The 21,325-nt window shown below is 36.8% G+C and overlaps 1 protein-coding gene across 1 annotated transcript; it reads right to left on the bottom strand.

Annotated features, from left to right (window-relative positions):
- Nucleotides 1-7,095: 7,095 nt before the first annotated feature.
- CD200R1 (CD200 receptor 1) lies at nucleotides 7,096-20,596 on the bottom strand. The gene is made up of 7 exons (XM_056109136.1): nucleotides 20,557-20,596; nucleotides 19,700-19,756; nucleotides 17,276-17,590; nucleotides 16,892-17,152; nucleotides 12,177-12,279; nucleotides 11,603-11,645; nucleotides 7,096-7,182 (listed from the first exon to the last, which is right to left on the bottom strand). Exons 1-7 carry the CDS (start codon nucleotides 20,594-20,596, stop codon nucleotides 7,096-7,098), a joined length of 906 nt encoding a protein of 301 aa, XP_055965111.1.
- Nucleotides 20,597-21,325: the final 729 nt, after the last annotated feature.

The following is a 21,325-nucleotide window of genomic DNA, read 5'->3' as shown; positions in this document are numbered from 1 at the left end:
GAACAATGGAGAGAGTAGTGTGAGATGAGTCAGAGAGATGACAACAGGGGAATGGACAAATGATTATGGGAGCACTGTAAGTTCTCGGGCTTTTACTCATAGTCCAGTGGAGACTCTGGAGTGTTTAAAGAGGAATGACATGATCTACCTATGTTTAAACAGAATCACTCAGGCTGCTCTATTGAAGCAGATTTCAGGATTAGGAAAGCCAGTTATGAGCCAAAGCAATAAAGCTACCAGGTCCTGGTGGTGGCTCAACCCAGGGTAATACTTGTAGAGGGGTTGTGGGAAGGTAAGAGTGTAGAAAAGACAGTCCAATGGGCTGAGCACACTTGATGCTGCGGGTCAAATCTGGTTCCCATGTGTGCTGAAAGTAGATAAAGGACCAAACATGATAACCTTTCAGTATCTGCATTACAAACCTTAATGCCCAAAAGTAGAGAGAAAGTATGGAGAATATTGTCTGCCATGGAGGCAATGGGAGGGTGGGAAAGGGGGAGAGGTATACTGGGGAGATTGTGGTGGGAATGTGCACTATTGGATGGATGGGTGTTTGATCATTGTGTGATTGTAACTCAAATGTGAAAGGTGAAAGATTGTAACTATCTCACGGTGATTCAATAAAAAAAAATGCCTCCCGTGATCCTCTGAACACCACAAGGAGAAACCTTTTGCGTACCACTAAGAGCACCCCTTAAAAACTGCTAGGTTTGGGGCTGGGGCGATAGTACAGCGGGTAGGGCATTTATTTGCCTTGCACGTGGTAGACCTGGGTTCGATTCCCAGCATCTCATATAGTCCCCCAAGTGCTGCCAGGAGTAATTCCTGAGTGCTGAGCCAGGAGTAAGGAGTAATCCCTGAGCATCGCCAGGCGTGACCCAAAAGAAAAAACTAAAAAGCTTCTGGGTTTGACCACACACACACACACACACACACACACACACACACACACACACACAAAACCCAGGTAGCAATTTGGATGTATATGAAATTCTTTGGCATGGCCACCAAAAGATTGGGACACAATGAAAATATTTAAAGCTTATCTTGGGGACTTAGTCTAAAAAGCTGAAAGAATTGAAAGAATGGCATTAATATCAACATAAAGGGAAAAGACTTGGTATAAATTTTGTTTAAAAAGAAAAGAGAGGGGCTGGAGCCATAGCACAGCGGGCAAGACATTTGCCTTGCATGCTGCTGACCCGGGTTCAATTCCCAGTATCCTATATCATCCCCCGAGCACCGCCAGGAGTGATTCCTGAGTGCATGATCCAGGAGTAACCACTGTGCAACACCAAGTGTGACCCCAAAAAAGCAAAAAAAAAGGTGTTCAATTGGAATATGGCAAATTTGAGATGTCTGTTATATGTCTTAGTGAATATGTCAGATACTCATAGATACATTGTTAATAGGTCTGGCAACAGTGATGTGGAATTTATAAACATATATCCACTATTAAAACTATGAAATTGGTCAAACAACCAAGGTTTTAGTAAGGGTGATGAGTGTAGAGTATTTCAAAATTAAAATATTAGGAAAGAGTGGAAAATCAATGGAGACTAAGTAGGAACAACATTGAAGTAGAATCAAATGAAAGACTGTGTGGTTGTGTGATGCTTTATGGGTCACTATAAAATGAAGACTGAGAATTAAGAATTAAATTTAGAAACATAGTTGTCTTTGTCAATGGTCTCCACAAATGTAGGGCAAATAAATTGTAAAAAGGGTAAAATCTAATACAAATATATTTTAAGAGATAACAAAATTATTTCATTAAAGAAAAGTAATGAAAGCAATAGAGTTTATTCCTTGAAGTTGCCATTTTGAAAGCTATGTTCCTAAAGAAGTGACAAATGCCATATATTATATAATCAAAAAGTGAATAAAAAGTTCTGGGGGGGGTGGAGATACCATAAATCACATAGCACTTTTAGTGGCAAATCAGGGTAACATTTTCATTCCTTTCTATATCTTGCAAAGATATATTTGCATAAGCATATGTTACTTTTGTAATGGAAAGTGGTGTCTTCCAAACCCTGGATTTGGACTAAAAAGTTAAGGTTATCAAGCAGTGGGAAGAAAGGTTTGAGATGGGAAGGAAGAGGCAGAAAAGAAATGACACAAGGACAGTTGTGGAGGGTCTTGTACACTTTGGTGGTGGCAAAGGTATAGTAAATTTGTGCAAAAACTTATAAATGTTAAAATTATTGTAACCATGTTGCCTCAACTAAAATTTATAAATAAATTAACTGGGGGCTGGGTAAATAAGGCCCTCCCGTTGATCGTCGATTTGCTCGAGCGGGCCCAGTAACGTCTCCATTGGAGACTTTGTTGTTACTGTGTCTGGCATACCGAATACTCTCGGTAGCTTGCCGGGCTCTCCGAGAGGGGCGGAGGAATCGAACTCGGGTCGGCCATGTTGGCCGCTTGTAAGGCGAACGCCCTACCCGCTGTGCTATCGCTCCAGATAAATAAATTAACTGGGGGCTGGGTAAAAGAGGCTAAGGTGTGTGCCTTGTATACAGCTGACCATGGTTCCATCCTCAACACCAACTATGGTCCCCCCAAACACAGCCAGGAGGAGACCCTCAGCATAGAACGAGGTGTAAGCCCCAACTACTACTGGGTATGATCCAATACCAAGCCCCAATAAAATTAATTGACTAAAAATATTCTTTTTTATTTTTAAAATTAAAGCACCACAATTTACAAAGTTGTTCGGGATAGAGTTTCAGGCATGAAGAATACCAACACCAATCCCATCACCACTGCGAACTCAGTTCCACCTATGTCCCAGACTGTCTCCCACATGCCACATTCCTCCTTGACAGACACATGTCTAAGTTCGGTTATTGTATTTTGGGTCTCATGCTTATAGTGTTGTTGGTTCTGTGGTTTAGTTAGATGCGTATATCTCAACTCTATACCTGATGTGCCTGACACCCCTGGCCCCTGACCCTGTTATCTCCCATTCACCCCCTTTTACTTCTGCCACCACCAATTTCTTTTCTTCTTTTTCCTTTCTGTAATATAGGGTCCAGGATTTAAAGGTACACTCTTTGATATCTTATATCCCTTCATCTCTTTGTCTTTATACTACAGATATATGAGACCATCAGATATTTTTCTTATGACTCATTTCACTTAACATATCTTTCAGTTCCATCCAAGTTGCAGTGAATTGTATTATCTCATCATTCCTTGCAGATGTATAATATATACATACACATGGGATTTGGTTGTTCTTGCAGTTACAATTTGTTTTTTATGTGGCTTCTCAGAAATTCTTGCAGCGTTGGTTTGGATGTAGCAAATGTCACCAACTCTTTCTTTTTTTTTTCCCTTAAATTTTTATTAGTGAAACACCATTAGGTACAGTTGTAGACTTACAAATTTTCGTGCTTGGGTTTCAGTTATACAATGATCTAATACCCATCCCTCCACCAGTGCCCATTCTCCACCACCACCAGTCCCAGTATCCCTCCCACTCCCCTCCCCACATCCCACCCTACCTCTGTGGCAGGACATTCCCCTTTGTTACACCAACTCTTTCTCGTCCAAAATTAATTGTTTGTATCTCTTCCTCCGATCTAAATGATCAGTCTGCAGATTGGAGAACTCTATGCTAAACATTTGTTTTATCAGTTCTTTGAATATGTCATTCTATTCTCTCCTTGTTTGTGTGCTTTTATATGAGAGATCTGTTGTGATTTTCATATTATTCCTCTTGCATTTAAGGTTTTGCTTTCTCTTGCCAATTTAAGAACTCTCTCTTTGGTTCTTGAAATTTTGATTAAAATGTGTCTTGATGTTATTCTAGTTGAATCAATTTTGTTTGCAGTTGTAGCATATATACATAATGGAATACTAAGCAACTTTTAGAAAAGATAAAATCTTGCAGTTTGTTCATGAAGATGCCTCTTACAAGTAATTTTTGCTCCAGGGCCTTTCATTGGCTTGACTAAGATTTTGACCATCTGTATTTTTATTCTATCCTGCTTCCTTTCTTCTCTGCCTTCCCATGTTTTATTCAGGTAAGACTGATCGCATCGTAGCCTCAAGCCTTTCCATTCTTACTGATTCTTCAATCTTTTACAATCATGACCTCTTTCCCACAGTTCCTAACTGCATTTCAGCTTTTAATTTCAGACAGAATGAAATTTAGCAAACTTCAGATTATTTTGAATCAGCATATCTAAAATGGATCTGGAAAATCTATAATGTTTTTGTCCACATTAGTATGATATTTGAACCACCTCTGTAGTGGGAAATGTTAATATATTTTAATAAATTAAAATTAGCATTTATAAAGAATTTTAAATAACTTTGAGTATCATTGGACATGGCTAACATAAAATTAAGAAATTTTTTGTTTTTTGGTTTTTATCTTTCATTAATAGTTAAACAAGTGTGTGTGTGTGTGTGTGTGTGTGTGTAAGTGAAAAAGGGCAAGAGAAAGAGAAAAGGAATGTGTGTGTAAGAGAGAAAGGGCAAGAGAGAGAAAGAAAAAGAAGTGTGTGTGTGTTTGTGTGTGTGTGTGTGTGTGTGTGTGTGTGTAAGATTGAAAGGGTAAGAGAAAAAAATAAAAAAAGAGAAAGAGAGAGGGAGAGAGAGACTTTGGGACTACATTCAATGGTGCTCAGCCATATGGTATGCTTGGGACCTATAGTTGGGGTAACTTGTGGTAGTCTCAAGGAACTGTAAGGTGCCAAGGATAAAGCCCAGGCCTCCTGCATGTAGATCATGTGCTCAGCCCATTGAGCAATCTCTCCAGCTAAGTGGGACAGGCCTGGTTAGTACTTGAATGGGGAACATATTTTTGTTTGTGTATTTGTTTGGATTTAGGATCACACTCAACAGTGCTCAGGGCTTACTCCTGGCTCTATGCTCACAGTTCACGCCTACAGGGCTCAATGGATCATATGGGGTGCTGGGGATCAAACCCAGGTTGGCCTTGTGCAAGGCAAGCATCCTACTCACTGTATTATCTCTCCAGTCCCGCAAACATATGTAACTGAACTGTTAAGAAACTGTTTGAGTCTCATCCTTATATGGGGAAATCCAATGTATTGGAGATTTGAAGGAAAACTGTGTCAAAATCTGAATAGTCACTTATCTAATGTCATTATGTTAGTCAAACACACGACATAATTCAAATTTTCTGTTAAGAGTAAACACAGTGTAACCCAGCATATTAATAAGAAAAAATAAACTAAGCATATTAATAAGAGAAAATTGTTGTTTTAAATGTTCCAAATGGCATATATGAAGAATGAACAGAATTTGTTTCAGTTTCTAACATAAAAAGTTTTGATGATTTTCCTGCTTTGACAAAGAAGCAGATTTACCACCATATTTTTCAAATATAAAATACTTATATTATTGAAAGATGATTAAAGATCGTTACCCATAAATTCATCGTATTTATGTAGTAATAGCACATTTTCAAAATTTTAGCTCACAGAATAATGAAGAGGATTGTGTAATTCCATCACCATTGTCAGAACATAACACCATATTTTAAAGATCTAAGTCATTCATAATGTATATTTAGTTGAATTTCATAGACAAGTAACGTTTTTGATATATAATCATAAAATGAACACCATAAAATATACATTTCAAATTTAGCACAGCAAACTATTAAGAAGTTGTCTGAATGTATCTAATTCTCAAAGGTTTTCTCTTCTCTTTCTCTCTATCACAGACATAGTGTGTCAGGAAAGTAAAAAATCATGTTTTGTTAAATAGAACAAGTTTATTTTATATTAGCAAGCTGATTGATTATAAACAGGAGCGGTACTCCTGCAGATACTAAAATAATAGTATAATAGTATACGGGAAAACACAGTCAAACATTATTAGAGGAAGTGTAGATTGATACAGCTTTACATATCTCTTAATAATTAAGATGCACAAACTCTTTGACCTGGCAATTTCACTCAAGGAAATTATCTTACATATATAATGAAACAAATATTAAAGAAAAATACACAAAAGGCATTCTATATGCTATAATGTGGTAACAGCAAAACAAATCAAAATAAAACAATAAATGTCTATTGTTTGCATTATGCTTAATAAAATTATGACATAGCCATACAATAGAATTTTATTTTTTATTTTTTTCAGTCATAAAAAATGAGGTAGCTCTGCTTGTGTTGATATGTAAGTTAATCAACGTATAATGTTATCTTTATATAAGTACAAACTTTATTATGGTATGTTCACATTTGTGTCTAGACAGAGATGTATGTGTAAATAAACACACAAGTGCATACAAATAGCATGGGCGTATAAATTCATCACATGCACATAAAATATTCTGGAAGAATACATAAAAATGGTTGATAACAGAATATTCTGTGGAGTGGTTTTTTGAGAAAATTTGGTTTTCATTATACAAGGTCCTGAACAATTTTAATATTTTATCTTTATACGGGCTGGAGTCGGAGAGCCCGGCAAGCTACCGAGAGTATTCGATATGCCAGACACAGTAACAACAAAGTCTCCAATGGAGACGTTACTGGGCTCGCTCGAGCAAATCGATGATCAACGGGAGGGCCTTTACCTTTTACCTTTACGGGCTGGAGATACAGCACAGTGGGTAGGGCATTTGCCTTGCACACGGCCGACCCAGGATTGATTCCTCCGTCCCTCTCGGGGAGCCCAAGAGTATCCTGCCCTCCTGGCAGAGCCGGGCAAGCTCCCCGTGGCATATTCAGTATGCCAAAAACAGTAACAACAAGTCTGACAATGGAGATGTTACGGGTGCCTGCTCGAGCAAATCAATGAACAACAGAAGGACAGTGCTACAATGCTATCTTTATATGGGCTTTCCTTATAATATCAGATCTTCAGAGAACTAGTTAGTAGCAATAATGATTCAAATATTTCAGTTCTGTGAGGATATTAATATAGATGTTCCAGAATGTCTCTAGTTTCAGAGAATCTTTGAAAAGATAATTCTAAGTTAGGTCCTTTCGCACAATAAGAAAATTTAGACAGCAATTGCATTGTATCTTGATCCATTTGTTCTTGTTAAACTCCAGTGACTTATTAAATATGAAGAGCCTTTTCATTAGCTTTACTTTGTTAAACATGAGACATCTTTGTTCTGTCTGTAGTATCATATAGAGGATTATTCTTTTCTGTGTAGCTGGCATAGGGCTGCATTTCATCCTATAAAAGAACACAGTTGAAATAAAAATTTTAAGTCAGTCATCATTATAGAAACTACACATATTTTTCAAACAGGCATCTTATTTTTCTATTAGCTTTAAGATCTATCTATAGTGGTTATATTTGTACCTTTAAACTTGCTTGAGCAGAGAATAAAACTCTATAGAAATATTATTGAATATCAGGAATTCATGAAAGATAATAAATGTTGTATAAAGTAGGAATAGAGAAGAATGAAGAGATAAGAAAAGCATTTCAATAGAAAAGGTCAAAGACTTTAGTAAGCTATTGGTTATGTGATAATAAGGATTGAAATATATTTTGAGTTGGGTAAGAAAGAAATGATAACGGTATTGAAACGAGGCAATCTTATTCAGACTCTGAAGCCATTGAAAACATACTCTGAAAACCCTCAAAAAAAAAAAGAAAAGAGGAAGTCAGGAAATATATATATATATTATATACTTAATCCAAAAAATTTTATGCATGTGAATATTTATCTTAGTACTTAGTAGAATATTAACTTTAGTACTTAGTAGAATAAGCAAGATATGTAAAACAACCCAAATATCCAGTGAAAGATGACTAGGCAGAGACTCTGTGGTTACAATATAGTACCAGAAGTACTTGCCATATCAGTTAGGCAGGAAAAAGTTATCGAGGGCATCCAGATAGGAAAGGAAGAAATCAAGTTTCCCCATTTGCAGATGAAATGATACTATAGAAAATCCAAAAGACTCTACAAAAAAAAACTCCTAGAAACAATAGATTTGTAAAGTGACAGGTTGCAAAATCAATACCCCAAAGTCCACGGCTTTCCTATATACAAATAATGAAAGAGAAGAAAGATTTTTTTAAAAATCCCATTTGTAGGATAACATTAGGTTTGTCCTTTCAGTCTTGCCACAGCGAACTTAGTTTCCCTTAAAGCAATGTCCTTTCTATATGGACACAGGAGGACAGTTAATATTATGCTCTTGTAACTTGGAAGTTGATTGACTCCGAATAATATTTACTGCTGGGCATATGCTTCCTCAACTCAGTTGCCCTTAGTTCCTAGCACTCCAAAACCAAGGTCTCAACTAGGGACTGAATGGATCAGGGCAAGCTGTGAGCTTCCCTGGCATCGAAATGGGCCAGGTCAAAGCACCCCAATAAGTTGAAAGTGTGGTCATAGACAAATGCTGTCATGATTAAAAAGTAACAACGAGATTAGGAGCCTGCTGAGATTAGGAAGACTAACCTGACCTGAGGACCGTGGTCTAGAATATATAGTGAGATGTCCTCAAGAAGAACCAAACTTCCTTGTCCCCGCCTGGACCAGACCCCGAGTTACTGCCCATGAAGGGCTCCTCCACTCCTGAACAGCCATGATCCCAGAGGCACACAAACCAATCTGGGAACCCAGTGGCTTCTGGCAGAAATCCCTCTGGACTTTATTACTAAAATAACAGAAATCAAAAATCACGCGGCTGCAACAGATATCATATGCTCTTCATTATCAGCAATAGAAAACAAATTATCTAACGATGCCTTTTTGGCAGATCTGATAGTTGAGGGAAAATTCCAAATGATAATAGTGGGTCTTCTGTCAAAAAATTGAATGTAATCAATGTAAAGAGAGAGTAAAGTAAAAATCATCTGCCACACAGGCAGGGGGAGGGGTGGGATGAGGGTATACTGGGTTCTTGGTGGTGGAACATGTGCACTGGTGAAGGGATGGGAATTTGATCATTGTATGACAGAGGCTTAAACCTGAAAGCTTTGTAAGAAACATATATAATACAGATTCAGTGTATAACCCTATAAGGTAAGTTATCAATGATATTTTTCAAGAAATAGATCAAACACTCATGAAATTAATATAGAATAATAAATTCCCACAAATAGTTAAAGAAATTCTTTGGAAAATAAGATGGGATACATCAGTTTCCCCAACTTCATACTGTACTACAAAGCAGTAGTAATTAAGAGAGTATGGTATGAGTATGGTAGAGTATGGTATTGGAATAAGTGACAGACCTGCCAATAAATGAATAGAGTTGAATTTCATGACACAGACCCTCAAATATATGACCATTTAATTTTTGATAAAGGAGCAATTAAATGAAGTGGAGAAAAGAAAGCCTCTTCAATAAGTGATGCTAAGAAACTTGGGCAGTTAAATCTTAAAAAATAAAAAACCCACGAACTGAGACATCTCTAACACCATCACAAAAGTCATATCAAAATGGACCTGAATTCATAAGGTACATGGAGAAAAATGCCAGCATAACAGTGAAACTAAAGGTTTCTTCAAAGATGAGACGCCATTGACCAAACAAGTGGAAGCAAATAAAAACAAATGAGACTACATTTGTAAGTAAGCTTCTAAGAAGCTTCTGCATCTCAAAAGAAACAGTGACCATGATAGAGAGACAGTCTATGGAATAGGAAAAATTATTTACTCAATACCACATCTGATAAAGAGTTAATATCTAACATATATAAGACACTGGTAGAACTTAACAAGAAAAAAGAACAGTCAATCCCATCAAAAATGTGGTAAATAAATGAACAGAAACTTCCTTAAAGAAGAAATACTAATGGCCAAAGTTCACATGAAAAAATTCTCTCTTCACTAATCATCAGGGAGATGCAAATCAAAACAACAATGAGATATCTCACAACACAGAGACTGGCACACATCAAAATAAGAATAACCAGTGCTGGTGTGGATGCAGGGAGAAAGGGACTCTCATTTATTTTTGATGAGAATGCCAACTGGTTCAGCCTTTTGGGGAAAAAATATGGGAATTCTTCAAAAAACTAGAGATTGAGCTTCCATATGACCCAGTAATGCCTCAGCTGGGAAAATACCCTGAGGCCCAAAAACACACAGCAGAAATACCATCTGAACTTCTGTGTTCATTGCAGCACTATTCACAATAGCCAGAATCTGGAAACACCCCTAGTGCCTGAGAACAGATGACTGGATAAAAAAACTATGGTACATCTATACAATGGATCATGAAATTTGCTTATAAGGAGAAAAGAAAAGTGCCTGCCATAGAAGCAGATGGGGGGAAGGTGGGCACTGGGAACATTGATGGTAGGAAATTTACTCTGGTGAAGGGACAGGTGTTATAATATTATATGACTGAAACTCAATTGTGAGCAACTATGTAACTATGTATCTCACAGTGATTCAATTTTAAAAAAGAGAAATATGCTGTTACATATACACAATTGAGTACTATGCAGCTATAATAAAAGATGAGATCTTGCAGTTTACTGCAATTTGGATGGAACTAGAAAGTATCACATTAAAAAAATTAATCATTGGGTGTTAGTCTCATATTATTTTATTTTAAATTCCACAAAAGAGTGCAGTCATTCTATGTCTGTCCCTCTCTTTCTGATTCCTTTCACTTAGCATGATACTCTCCATGTCCATCCACTTACAAGCAAATTTCACGATGTCATCTTTCCTAACAACTGCATAGTATTCCATTGTACGGATATATCTCATGGTGATTAGATTTTTAAAAAAAAGAAGAAAACAAAAATTAATTAGAGGGAATGACAAATACAAGATGATCATTCACTTGTGGTATAGAGAGAAAAAAGGAAATAGACAATATAGAATGGTGACAAATCCTTGATTTTGATTGAGATTATCAAATAGTGCAAGAGCAGATGGGGAAGAATGTAGAGGCAGACTAGAAGTAAGAGTAGGATGTCCTGTCCTGTCCTGTTCTGTCCTGTCCTATCCTCCCATTGATCATTGAGTTTCTCGAGCGGGCACCAGTAATATCTCCATTGTGAGACTTGTTACTGTTTTGGGCTGGAGCGATAGCATAGCAGGTAGGGCATTTACCTTGCATGACCTGGGTTCAATCCCTCCACCCCTCTTGGAGAACTCGGCAAGCTACTGAGAGTATTCTGCTCACACGGCAGAGCCTGGCAAGCTACCTGTGATGTATTCAATATGCCAAAAACAGTAACAGTAGGATACTGATAGAGAATATTGAATACTTTAGTGATGCTTAGGTGTGACAACAAAACTATAAACATTAAAACTATTGTAAACTTTCTATCTAAACTACAATTCTGTTTTAAAATAATTAAAATTTTTTTCACAAAAACCTATTTAGTATAAAAATTATAATTTATGAAATTATGATTTCATAAATTATATGAAACCAACCTTAATTGCTTTGTAGAGTGAAATTCATGAAATTAAATATAATGTGGGTATTGTATAAATATGACTTGGTAGATATTTGACAAATTAAGTATAACTGAACATTTACCTTGTAAAATTAGAATTTTTCCTTTTCAATTAAAATGCTAATATTGAAAATTATTAATTATATCACTGTAATTTGAGACAACATTGTTTAAAAGTTTAAAAATACCTTTTTAAACTTTATCTTACCTCCACAACTAAAGACTCTTCTCTTCCTTTCAGTTTACATTTTCTGAAAATTTTGAAATAAGTGAAAGTGAATGTAGGAAATATATTCATATTGAAAATGAAAAACATAGAATTCCAATTACAAATGGGGTTGATTTTGATTGATGCCATAATGAATCAAAAGATGGACCACCAAAACCCAGCAGAGAACACTATGTCTGGATAATAAACCCAAATAAGATATCTGTGATCTTTAGGAAGAAAGTAAAATTATTCAAGAGAAGCTAAATATAATAGATTATGAGTGACAACTTCTCTTCAGTATAGAAAATGAATCATTGTACCTTTCTCAACATAGAAAATTTACATTCCATGCCTTACATGGCAACCACTCCACTGACATGCCAATTCCTACTAATATTCTACTAATATTCTCTCATTATTCAGAGTATCCCACATCTAACACTTTAAAAGCAGTTTCGTGAATATGGACGAACTTAAAATAACATCGTAATATAACCCAACTAATCAATTACATGTTTCTAACCTATGTCTAGTTCAATAAAGCTGAAAAAGTACAAAAATCAATCAATACCTGCAGTGATAGGTTTTCAGAAACAAAATGGATCCCATGATGGTCAAGATGATAAGAATTGGGGAAATAGCACAAGACAAAATTGTTCCCAGTGAGTTTCCCCCTGTAAATATAGACAAAGTATATGATTCAACATAAATATATACACACAATGGAATGTTAATCTATACCAAAAATATACTTAAGAAGCTTAAATGTATGTTTAAGTGAAAGATGTATCTTACAGAGTACACATAGTCAATAAAAAAGGGTATCATACTTTATTATTAAAACTACATAACACTGTAAAAGGTTAAACTGTGAATACAGTAAAATATTAGAGGTTTCTTTGATAAAGGTTCGAATGGAAGGAATTATGAGTGAGTAGTTTAGCGTAGTAAAAGTACTCTATGTGATACTATAATGGCAAATGCATGCTATTTGTATATTTGTCAAAACTGATGGTTAACCAAAAAACAGCCTGAAGTATGGTACATATTTCATCCTGTGTGATGTAGTAGATAAATAGTAGAAATAGAAAAACTATGCAATGCGATGCACAGGGGTTATTCCTGTCTTTGCACTTAGGAATTACTCCTGGCGGTGCTCTGGAGACCATATGGGATGCAGGGAATAAAACCGGGGTCCGCCACACACACGGGAAGCCTCCAACCCACTGTACTATCACTCCAGCCCCTTCTTCCTACTTTCTACCCAACTTTGTGAACTGAACATAAAACTGTTCATAGATGTAATAATTCAAATATGTCTTCAATATATAAATTTAATTTTGTGGTTTTATTTTAAACACCGATCTATTAATAGTTCAAATAACTTTTACAATAAAATTGCTTTAAGAACTCAGATTTTCAGGATCCCCAGCAAGATAATATCTTAAGTCAGAAATTTGTTAAAGAATTCATTAACAGTGACTTGCCATAGAAATCTGTTCCCATAATAGTAGAGTTTTTCTCCTCTCTATTATTCAGAAATAAACAAGTATTTATTAGGAAAGTAGTTGTAAAAACAGTGATATTTTATGATTTTAAATGGTCTTGAACAATGGTCTTAAACAATGTTTTTTCAAGGGCACTGAAATTTTTATGAATGCATTGCTGTCACTTCAAATCATTTACTAACTGTCCAACAATGTAAACTTTAATATAACAAAAAAGGCAATAAAGGAACTTATCAGTTCTGTGCTTCCAGATTTTGTGAATATTATTAGAGAGGAAAGATGCTGCCCAAAAGTCTGAACTCACCAACCTTGAGACCCTACACTTCAATTTTTTAAAACATTATTTTGAATAGATTTCTTGCTTTATTTTTATTTATTTTTTTAAATAGCATGTTTTCTTATTTATTGGCTTTTTTGGGATCTTACCCGGCGGTGCTCAGGGTTTACTCCTGGCCTTGCTCTTAGGAGTTACTCCTGGCGGTGTTCAGGGGACCATATGGAATGCCGGGGAATGAACCCAGGATTGGTCATGTGCAAGACAAACGCCCTACCCACTGTACTATCGCTGTAGCACTGTAGCACTGGCCTCCCGTTGTTTATTGATTTGCTCGAGCAGGCCTGGTAACATCTCCATTTTGAGACTTGTTGTTACTGTGTTTGGCATATTGAATACATCACGGGTAGCTTGCCAAGCTTTGACTTGCGGGCAAGATACTCTCAGTAGCTTGCTGGGCTCTCTGAGAGGGGTGGAGGAATCGAACCCGGCTCAGCCGGGCTGGCTGCATGCAAGACAAATGCCCTACCACTGTGCTATCGCTCCAGTCCACAGACAAGGAGAAATTATTTGCCCACCACTCACCCAACAAAGAGCTAATATCCAAAATAAATAAAGAACTCATAGAACTCCATAAAAAAATTCAACCCTATAAAAAATGGGGAGAACAGGAACTTCTTCAAAGAAGAAATACAGATGGCCAAAAAGCACGTTTAAAATGCTCTATGTCACTAATCATCAGGGAAGCGCGAATCAAAACAAGATGTCACCTCACACCACAGATATTGGGACTCATCAAAAAGAAAAATAACAAGCAGTGTTGGTGAGGATGTGAGAAAAGAGGAATCCTCATTCACCACTGGTGAAACTTTTGAGTAATCCAACTATTTTGGAAGACATTATGGACATTTCTCAAAAATCTAGGAATTGAGTTTCCATATGTCCCAGCAATACCACTCCTGGAAATATACCCCCAAGGGTCCAAAAGCATAAATCAGAAAAGACTTCTGCACTTCTATGTTCCATGCAGCACTAAATACAATAGCCGAAATATGGGAACAACCCAAACACCCATGAGCAGATGCCTGGATAAAGAAACTATGGCACATATACACAATGGAATACTATACAACCTTAACCTTAAGAAAAGATGGTCATGTGACTTGCTGCAATGTGGAGAGTATCATGTTGAGTAAAATCAGCCAGAGAAAAGAAACAGACTCAGAATAATATCTCCCAGGATTAAGGAAAGCAAGACAGACACAAGAGAGAAAAGTATGAGAGAAAAGCCTTGTGGACTGAGAGCCCCAATTCTCCAGCACATTCCTTATTTATTTATTGCCTTCAACCAACAAGCATAGGAAGAGCTAGGTTAATCATTCACAAACATCTTTATCTAGGCTAGCCTAACCAGACTAAGCTAGTACAAGTCTGCACGCGCTATGTGATAGACGGAGCAATGGGGATATTTGGCTGAGTCGGCATAGAAGATACATGCAAATAGGGCAAATATCTTTGTGATGAAGGGGTCACAGGAGATATATGACTGAGGGTCTCTAAAGCGGGTTTATCTAAGGAGCCTTCTCTGAGAGAGATGGCAAAGATAGTAGTGTTTATAGGACCCCAATCCTGAGACATCTCTTCAAGGATGCCTGCTTTCCCATGGGGTAAAGGCCCCACAAATCACTCTATCCAGCCCCTTTCCTTGATCTGTCTAAGTTTATTCCCAACAAAAGATCAGAGTGGATAAAAGCACTTAATCTATTCTAGGTATAAATAGATAAATAAATGGTAAATCATTTGAGTAAGAGAAATAAAAACTTTAGTGACCAAAAAAGTCCAGGAATATGGAGAAGAAGTATGTGTGGGGTGAAAATGTTAGACATTTCTTTGAAAGTCCGTACTTAGAACAGGTGGGCTGCCACGCCTCCTCCAACCTCCCAGCAGCCAGAAAATTAGAAGCACCGTCTTGAGAAGATGAATTTGGGGGACTGAGACTAGAGAATTCAGACATACTGGAGATGAAGATAAAGTGTCACACTGAAGAAAGATTAAAGGATAGTCTGAGTTCACCTCGGAGTTCCTTTCTCCTCCTTCCTTTCCTCCATTCTCGCCTCCCTTCTTTGTGTTCCCAATTTAGTGATAATCTGGTTTATCTCTCCAAGACAAAGGAATGGAGAGTTTTCCTGTAAAGTACTTGAACAGTCTATGAGAATAGATCTGCCAATAATAGGAAATTTCTGCATTTTATTTTTAAAGGAAAGCCTCGTGCATGGGAGAAGGTGACTTAAAAAGAACAAATATTGGAAACACAGAAGGCTCTTACTATAAGTATACACAGATGCTGGAGGAAATAGAATGTTAAGACATGAGCTGTGAAAATACTGTCTAGCGACCAGCCAGGCCATACTAAAACAAGAGCAAGGAAACTTAAAAGGCTGTCATAAGAAAAACATAATTTTTAAGTGATGGTTCATATAACAATTTTATTAGCACCACATTGTAACCAACTGAGCTAACCAGCCGGCTAATATAACACTTTTAAGCATGTGAAAAGTACTGAGTGTGGTTTCTAGAGTTTTTTATTAGTTTAGTCACAATTAACACTGTGTGAGTAATTAAGGAAATTTAAAAAATTAAAATAATACTTACCTGTAAGAAAAAAAGAAAGTACAGGTTTATTTCTTAACTCAGTGCTTAACAAAATCTTACCTGTTCAAATAATCTACTGGCTAGTTAATGTAACAATAAAATTCTATATTACTGTAGATGAAATTTGAAGGAAGGGAAGAAGACAAAATTAAATCCTGTTCTACCACAAGCGAACATGAGTACATGATGGCTAATTTTGTCATAGTAAGAAATGTATTATTACTGTTATATGTTCCAAAAGGAGTTAAATACTAGAAAAAAGCTTAAAGATTTCAAAGGACTTGTCTTTGGGAATTGAGTAAAGATAAACATTAATACAGACTTATCATTATTATCATGTCATATTGATAATAATAATATTTTATATTCTAATAGTAATAAATATAACATGGGAGTGGAAAGCAGATAAACTAAAGAGTGACAAACTGAGTCTTAGATGTGATTATAAGACATTGAAGAGAGGAGCCAGAGAAAAAAATTCTACCAGGCTAAAAATTCCTGAAAATAATTTATAAGTGAATTTATCTTTCAAACAAAAATCTAAGTATTGTTCATTATCCTCCAATTAAAGTCATAACTATTCACTTATAAGTATGTTATCCAAGTCAATTTATTACTAATACGTTTAGTTAGCACTAAAAATAGAACAAATCACATTCTATAATGTGAATTTTTACAACAAACTTCTGTAGTATTCCAGGTATATATCTATATTTTGAGGAGGAGAAAGGTATATATAGAATCATGAAAAAATATCTTTAAGAAAACTGTTTCCATACTCCTTTTTTCTTCATAATACTACTCCTCTGAAAGAATGGAAAAGTAAAACCCAAAACTAGAAAATTTACTAGCCTTGACTCCGCTGCAGCTGTATGGGTATGGTCCAGCTGCTAGACAAATAGAAAACAGAACAGTTCACAGTAGACAGATTATTTTCTGCCAAGTAGCATGTACTCTGGACGGTGACTGTCTCATTGCCCTGATGCTGTTGTTCCTCTGTAGTGGCACAAGCTCCCTCTGGAGCCCAGGAGATCTGTGTAGTCGACTTCCCTGCTGCAGCTGCCCTGCACACTGCATTTCTCTGCTCTGTCCACGCGGTCACCTCAGGGGGCACTGCAGGGACACAGGGGGAAACAAAATGCTTCAGTCTTACCACCCGAGACATAGGTTTTAGCAATGTTTCTCTCAGTACCCAATCAGGTCATCAGAAATATCACAACATTTGGTGCTCCTTACCTAACACTTGGAGGTTATAACTACGCTGGAGATTTCCATCTGGTATTACAAGTTCACACGTATACTTCCCTTTGTGACTGATGGCCACTGGATCAATCTGAAGGGCAGGATTCTGGTCAGGTCTGGAGGTCCAGGTTACTCTATTGTCACTGCAGTTGTTGCTGGTCTTATTTTTGTCTTCCTTGTAAGCTATGGTGCAGTTCACCTTGCCACCAAGGTCTATTTTCCATGTTGCTAACACCAAATGTGGTGAGGAGGTGGGACAGCAAGAGAGAACAACTTTGGCACCTACAAACACAGTCTCACTAGAGTGAACTAGAAACAAGAGAAGAACAAAGTTAGAAATTTTATGAATCAGTTCCTTCTAAAGAGTTATATTTAAAGCCCCACAAAACCTGTTTATCTTTCAATAAATATTTTACTCATTCTGAAGCCTGAAAAACAACTGGAATTGGTTCAGATTTTTTTCTCAGGGAAACAACATAATTTTATAATTTACAGCATGTATATTTTCAGTTTTGTCACATGAAATATTAAAATGATAGTATATTAAAATGTTAGACCTAATAAAAACCAATTGTTTTTACTGATTTATGAAGAGCACTATTAAGTACAATTTGTAGTGTAGTGTGTGCATGTATGTAACAATAAGGAATTAATGACTCCCTTGAGCCCACACTCATGCCACTGGTGTCTGCTAATGTTCCAATAAATTTCTCTACTAATAAAAATAGAGAATTTACTATTAATAGTTTGTCTGTGTCTAATTACCACCATCTAATTATCACTTGATAAAGAATTTCATATATTTAATATACTCACAGCATACTATATATAGTGGTACAAGAGCACAACTTAGTTGGTTATCTTATTCCAGAAATATTAGACGTAGGTAGTGAATTATGTTATGAATATATGTATTATACTAAACACATCCAAATTAACTAGTGTTTCTTATTATTTATAGTGAACAAAACTTGCCAATAGTAATTTGCCAAAACAAATATGACATTTGCCTTGCACGTAGCTGAACCAACATTTGATCTCCAGCACCCCATATAGTCCACCTAGAACTATCAGGAGTGATCCCTGTGCACAGAACTAAGAGTAAAACTTGAGAACTGCTGGTGTTGGCCCCCAAACCAAAAGCAGAAAATCTAGCAACAGTGCTAAGTCCTCTGACAGGTGACTAGCTGGGTGTATGGGGCACAGCCACACTAAAAGAAGCTCTTCATCAATAAAAATGAATTAGTACCACATGCAAGCTTGGAGATATGGACTGAGAGAAAGAAGGAAACCTGTAAATGCCTCGTACAGCATGCCATGAGTCCACTGTAGAGGATGCTGAAGAGAAAGTAAGACATCACGCTGTAGAGAAAGACATCACGTAAGCTTACACAGACAATAGATATGCACAGCAGTAAGGCCTGCGGAAGTTCAAGGTGTGGGGCATGGGGTTTGTAGCACGTGTAAAAGACAGAACTGCTCTGTAGTCTCATCTCAGTGACAGTAACCCAATGAGACATCTGAGAGCTTATAGAAGGGTAACAGAAAAGCACATGTTGGTCAACCATATGCAATCTTCTTGTCAGGGCACAGAGGTCATCTTCCAGAAACTTTTGCCTGTCAGCCTTAAGACTCAGGCCTTGGCTCTCTTGAGAGGTCCAGGTACTAGAAAAGGCCCTGGGCTGACTTCACAACTCTCTTTGGGTGTGGAAGCCCCAATCCTTGCTTGGCCCTCTCTAGTCTAAAAGGTCTCCTTTTTAAGTTGACTCATTACTGCAATCTTACCACTCTCTACGTTGTCCCTGAAGAGCACAATTGCATTTCTCCATTTCTCACATTGTCCTAGTCTGAGATGTTCTTCACTACACTCTATTAAAACAATCCTTCTGGAATCAGAGAGGTCGTACAGCAGGTAAGGTGCTTGTCTTGTACGTGGCTGACCTGGGTTGATCCTCACACACCATCTGGTTTTCTGAGTTTGTGTGAGGTAATTCCTGAGCACAGAGCCATCGCCAGATATGGCCCCCAAATGAACAAAAGCAATTCTTCTACCCCTTTAGTTTGTCTAATTTACATTTTGCATCTCTATGAAGTTATCTGTATGCTTTGGTATCTTCTCTGCTTCCTGTGTGCTCAGATCTAGATTTGTCAATAAAAGAGCCGCTTGAGAATTTCTTGATAGTCTTTTTCATCTTTGTGATCCTCACAAAGTACAGATAATATTTAATAGAGAAAAGTATGTAATCTTCTAGTGGGGTTTGTTGCTCTAGGCAAAGATTCATTCAGGGTAGTTCATATAAGTCATTCAGGCAACCACGTACTTCAATTCTGTAAAGGCTATACTTAGACCAGACATTCAACTACTTCCCTAAAGAAATAAATACTTCAGCCCTCTAGATTAAATAAAAGGTTTATTACCTTCTGCTGAATCTATTTTGCACTGTTTTACATCCACAGATGAATTAGCTGTTGAACCTAAAATACATTCAGGGGAAAATTAGGCAAAATCAATTTTATGTTTTTAAATGGAGAAGTATCATTACCTAGCCACAAAACTCATATAAAATACACTAATAAATTAGTTAGCCATAACTAGATTACACAAAAATCTCTGAGGAATAGAAACTCCTTCATTAAATAAAAAAAATTTAACAGAAATAACATTCATATGCTATTAATTTTTGGAAACATCAAGAAAAGTATATTTTTAGTTTTTTTCTTTTTATCATAATTGAGGTAACATAGTTAAAATAGTATTAATACTTATAGTCTTGGTGTACAAAATTTCTATACCTCAATTACTAACAAAATGCCAAAGACCTTCCATCACTGGTGTTACATCACTTTAGTCAGTCTCTTCCTTTTTTCTCATCCCTTTTCCCCACTGCGATAGCACAGCAGGTAGGGCGTTTGCCTTGCACGTGGCTGACCTGGCTGACACCAGTTCGATTCCTCCACCCCTCTCGGAGAGCCTGGCAAGCTACCGAGACTATCTCGCCCACACGGCAAAGCCTGGTGAGCTACCTTTGACGTGTTCGATATGCCAAACACAGTAACAACTGTCACAATGGAGACGTTACTGGGCGCGCTTGAGCAAATCGATGAACAATGGGAGTGACAGTAACAGTGACAGTGACAGTTTCCCCACTGCTTGGTAATCTCAATTCTGCAATTATAGGCCAAGGATTTGTCATCATTAGACGGTGTCCATTCCCTAGCTTTGTAGTTTTAGATGTCACATTTGAGAAAGACCAGCTAGCAGTTATCCTTCTCACTCTGAGTTATTTTCTTTAGCATAATGTCTTCAAATTCCATCGAGGTTGTACCAAACTGGCTAGTATTTCGTTGTGCGTATATACCAGCATCTTCTTATCCACTCATCTGCCATTGACATTTGGGTTGATCATAAATGATGCTGCAATGAACTTGAATATGCATCAGCTTTTTCATGTTTAATGTCTTTGTGTTATTGGAACAGATACCTAGATGTGAAATTTCTGGGTCATATGGAAATTATATGTATATATTTTTACTTTTCCAGAAGTCTCTATACTGATTTCTATAGAGGCTGAACCAATTCCACCAATAGTAAATAAGAGATGTTTTTTTCCCCACATCCCACTAACACTGGCTATTTCTATCTTTTTACATTAGCTATTATGTTGCTGTTATGATTTTATTTACACTGATAATAAGTGATTGTTAATGATTTTCACATGTCCATTGGCCATATGTCTGTCTTCTTCAAAGAACTATCTGCTCATCTCCTTTCTCCTATTTTTTTAAATGGAATCGTTGATTTTTGTTATTGAGCTTTCGGAGAAAAAACAATAGGTTATTCTTCTTAGTATTTTGAACTAAACCCGAGTACCACTCAGAGCTTACATCAGCTCTTGCTCAGGAAGAGCTCATAGTGATGCTTGAAAGAATATAAATGGTGCCAGGGATGGAACAAGGTTTGATTGAGTGCAAGGCAAGTGCCTTAATCCCCTTACTATCTCTCTGACCACGAGTTTAAAGTTCTATTAGGAACAAAGTGTGAAA

The sequence above is a fragment of the Sorex fumeus genome, unplaced genomic scaffold (genome assembly GCF_029834395.1).
Source record: "Sorex fumeus unplaced genomic scaffold, SorFum_2.1 ptg000265l, whole genome shotgun sequence".
Lineage (NCBI taxonomy): Eukaryota > Metazoa > Chordata > Mammalia > Eulipotyphla > Soricidae > Sorex > Sorex fumeus.
The sequence above is the reverse complement of the archived record's forward strand: the minus strand, read 5'-3'. Positions and strand labels throughout refer to the sequence as shown.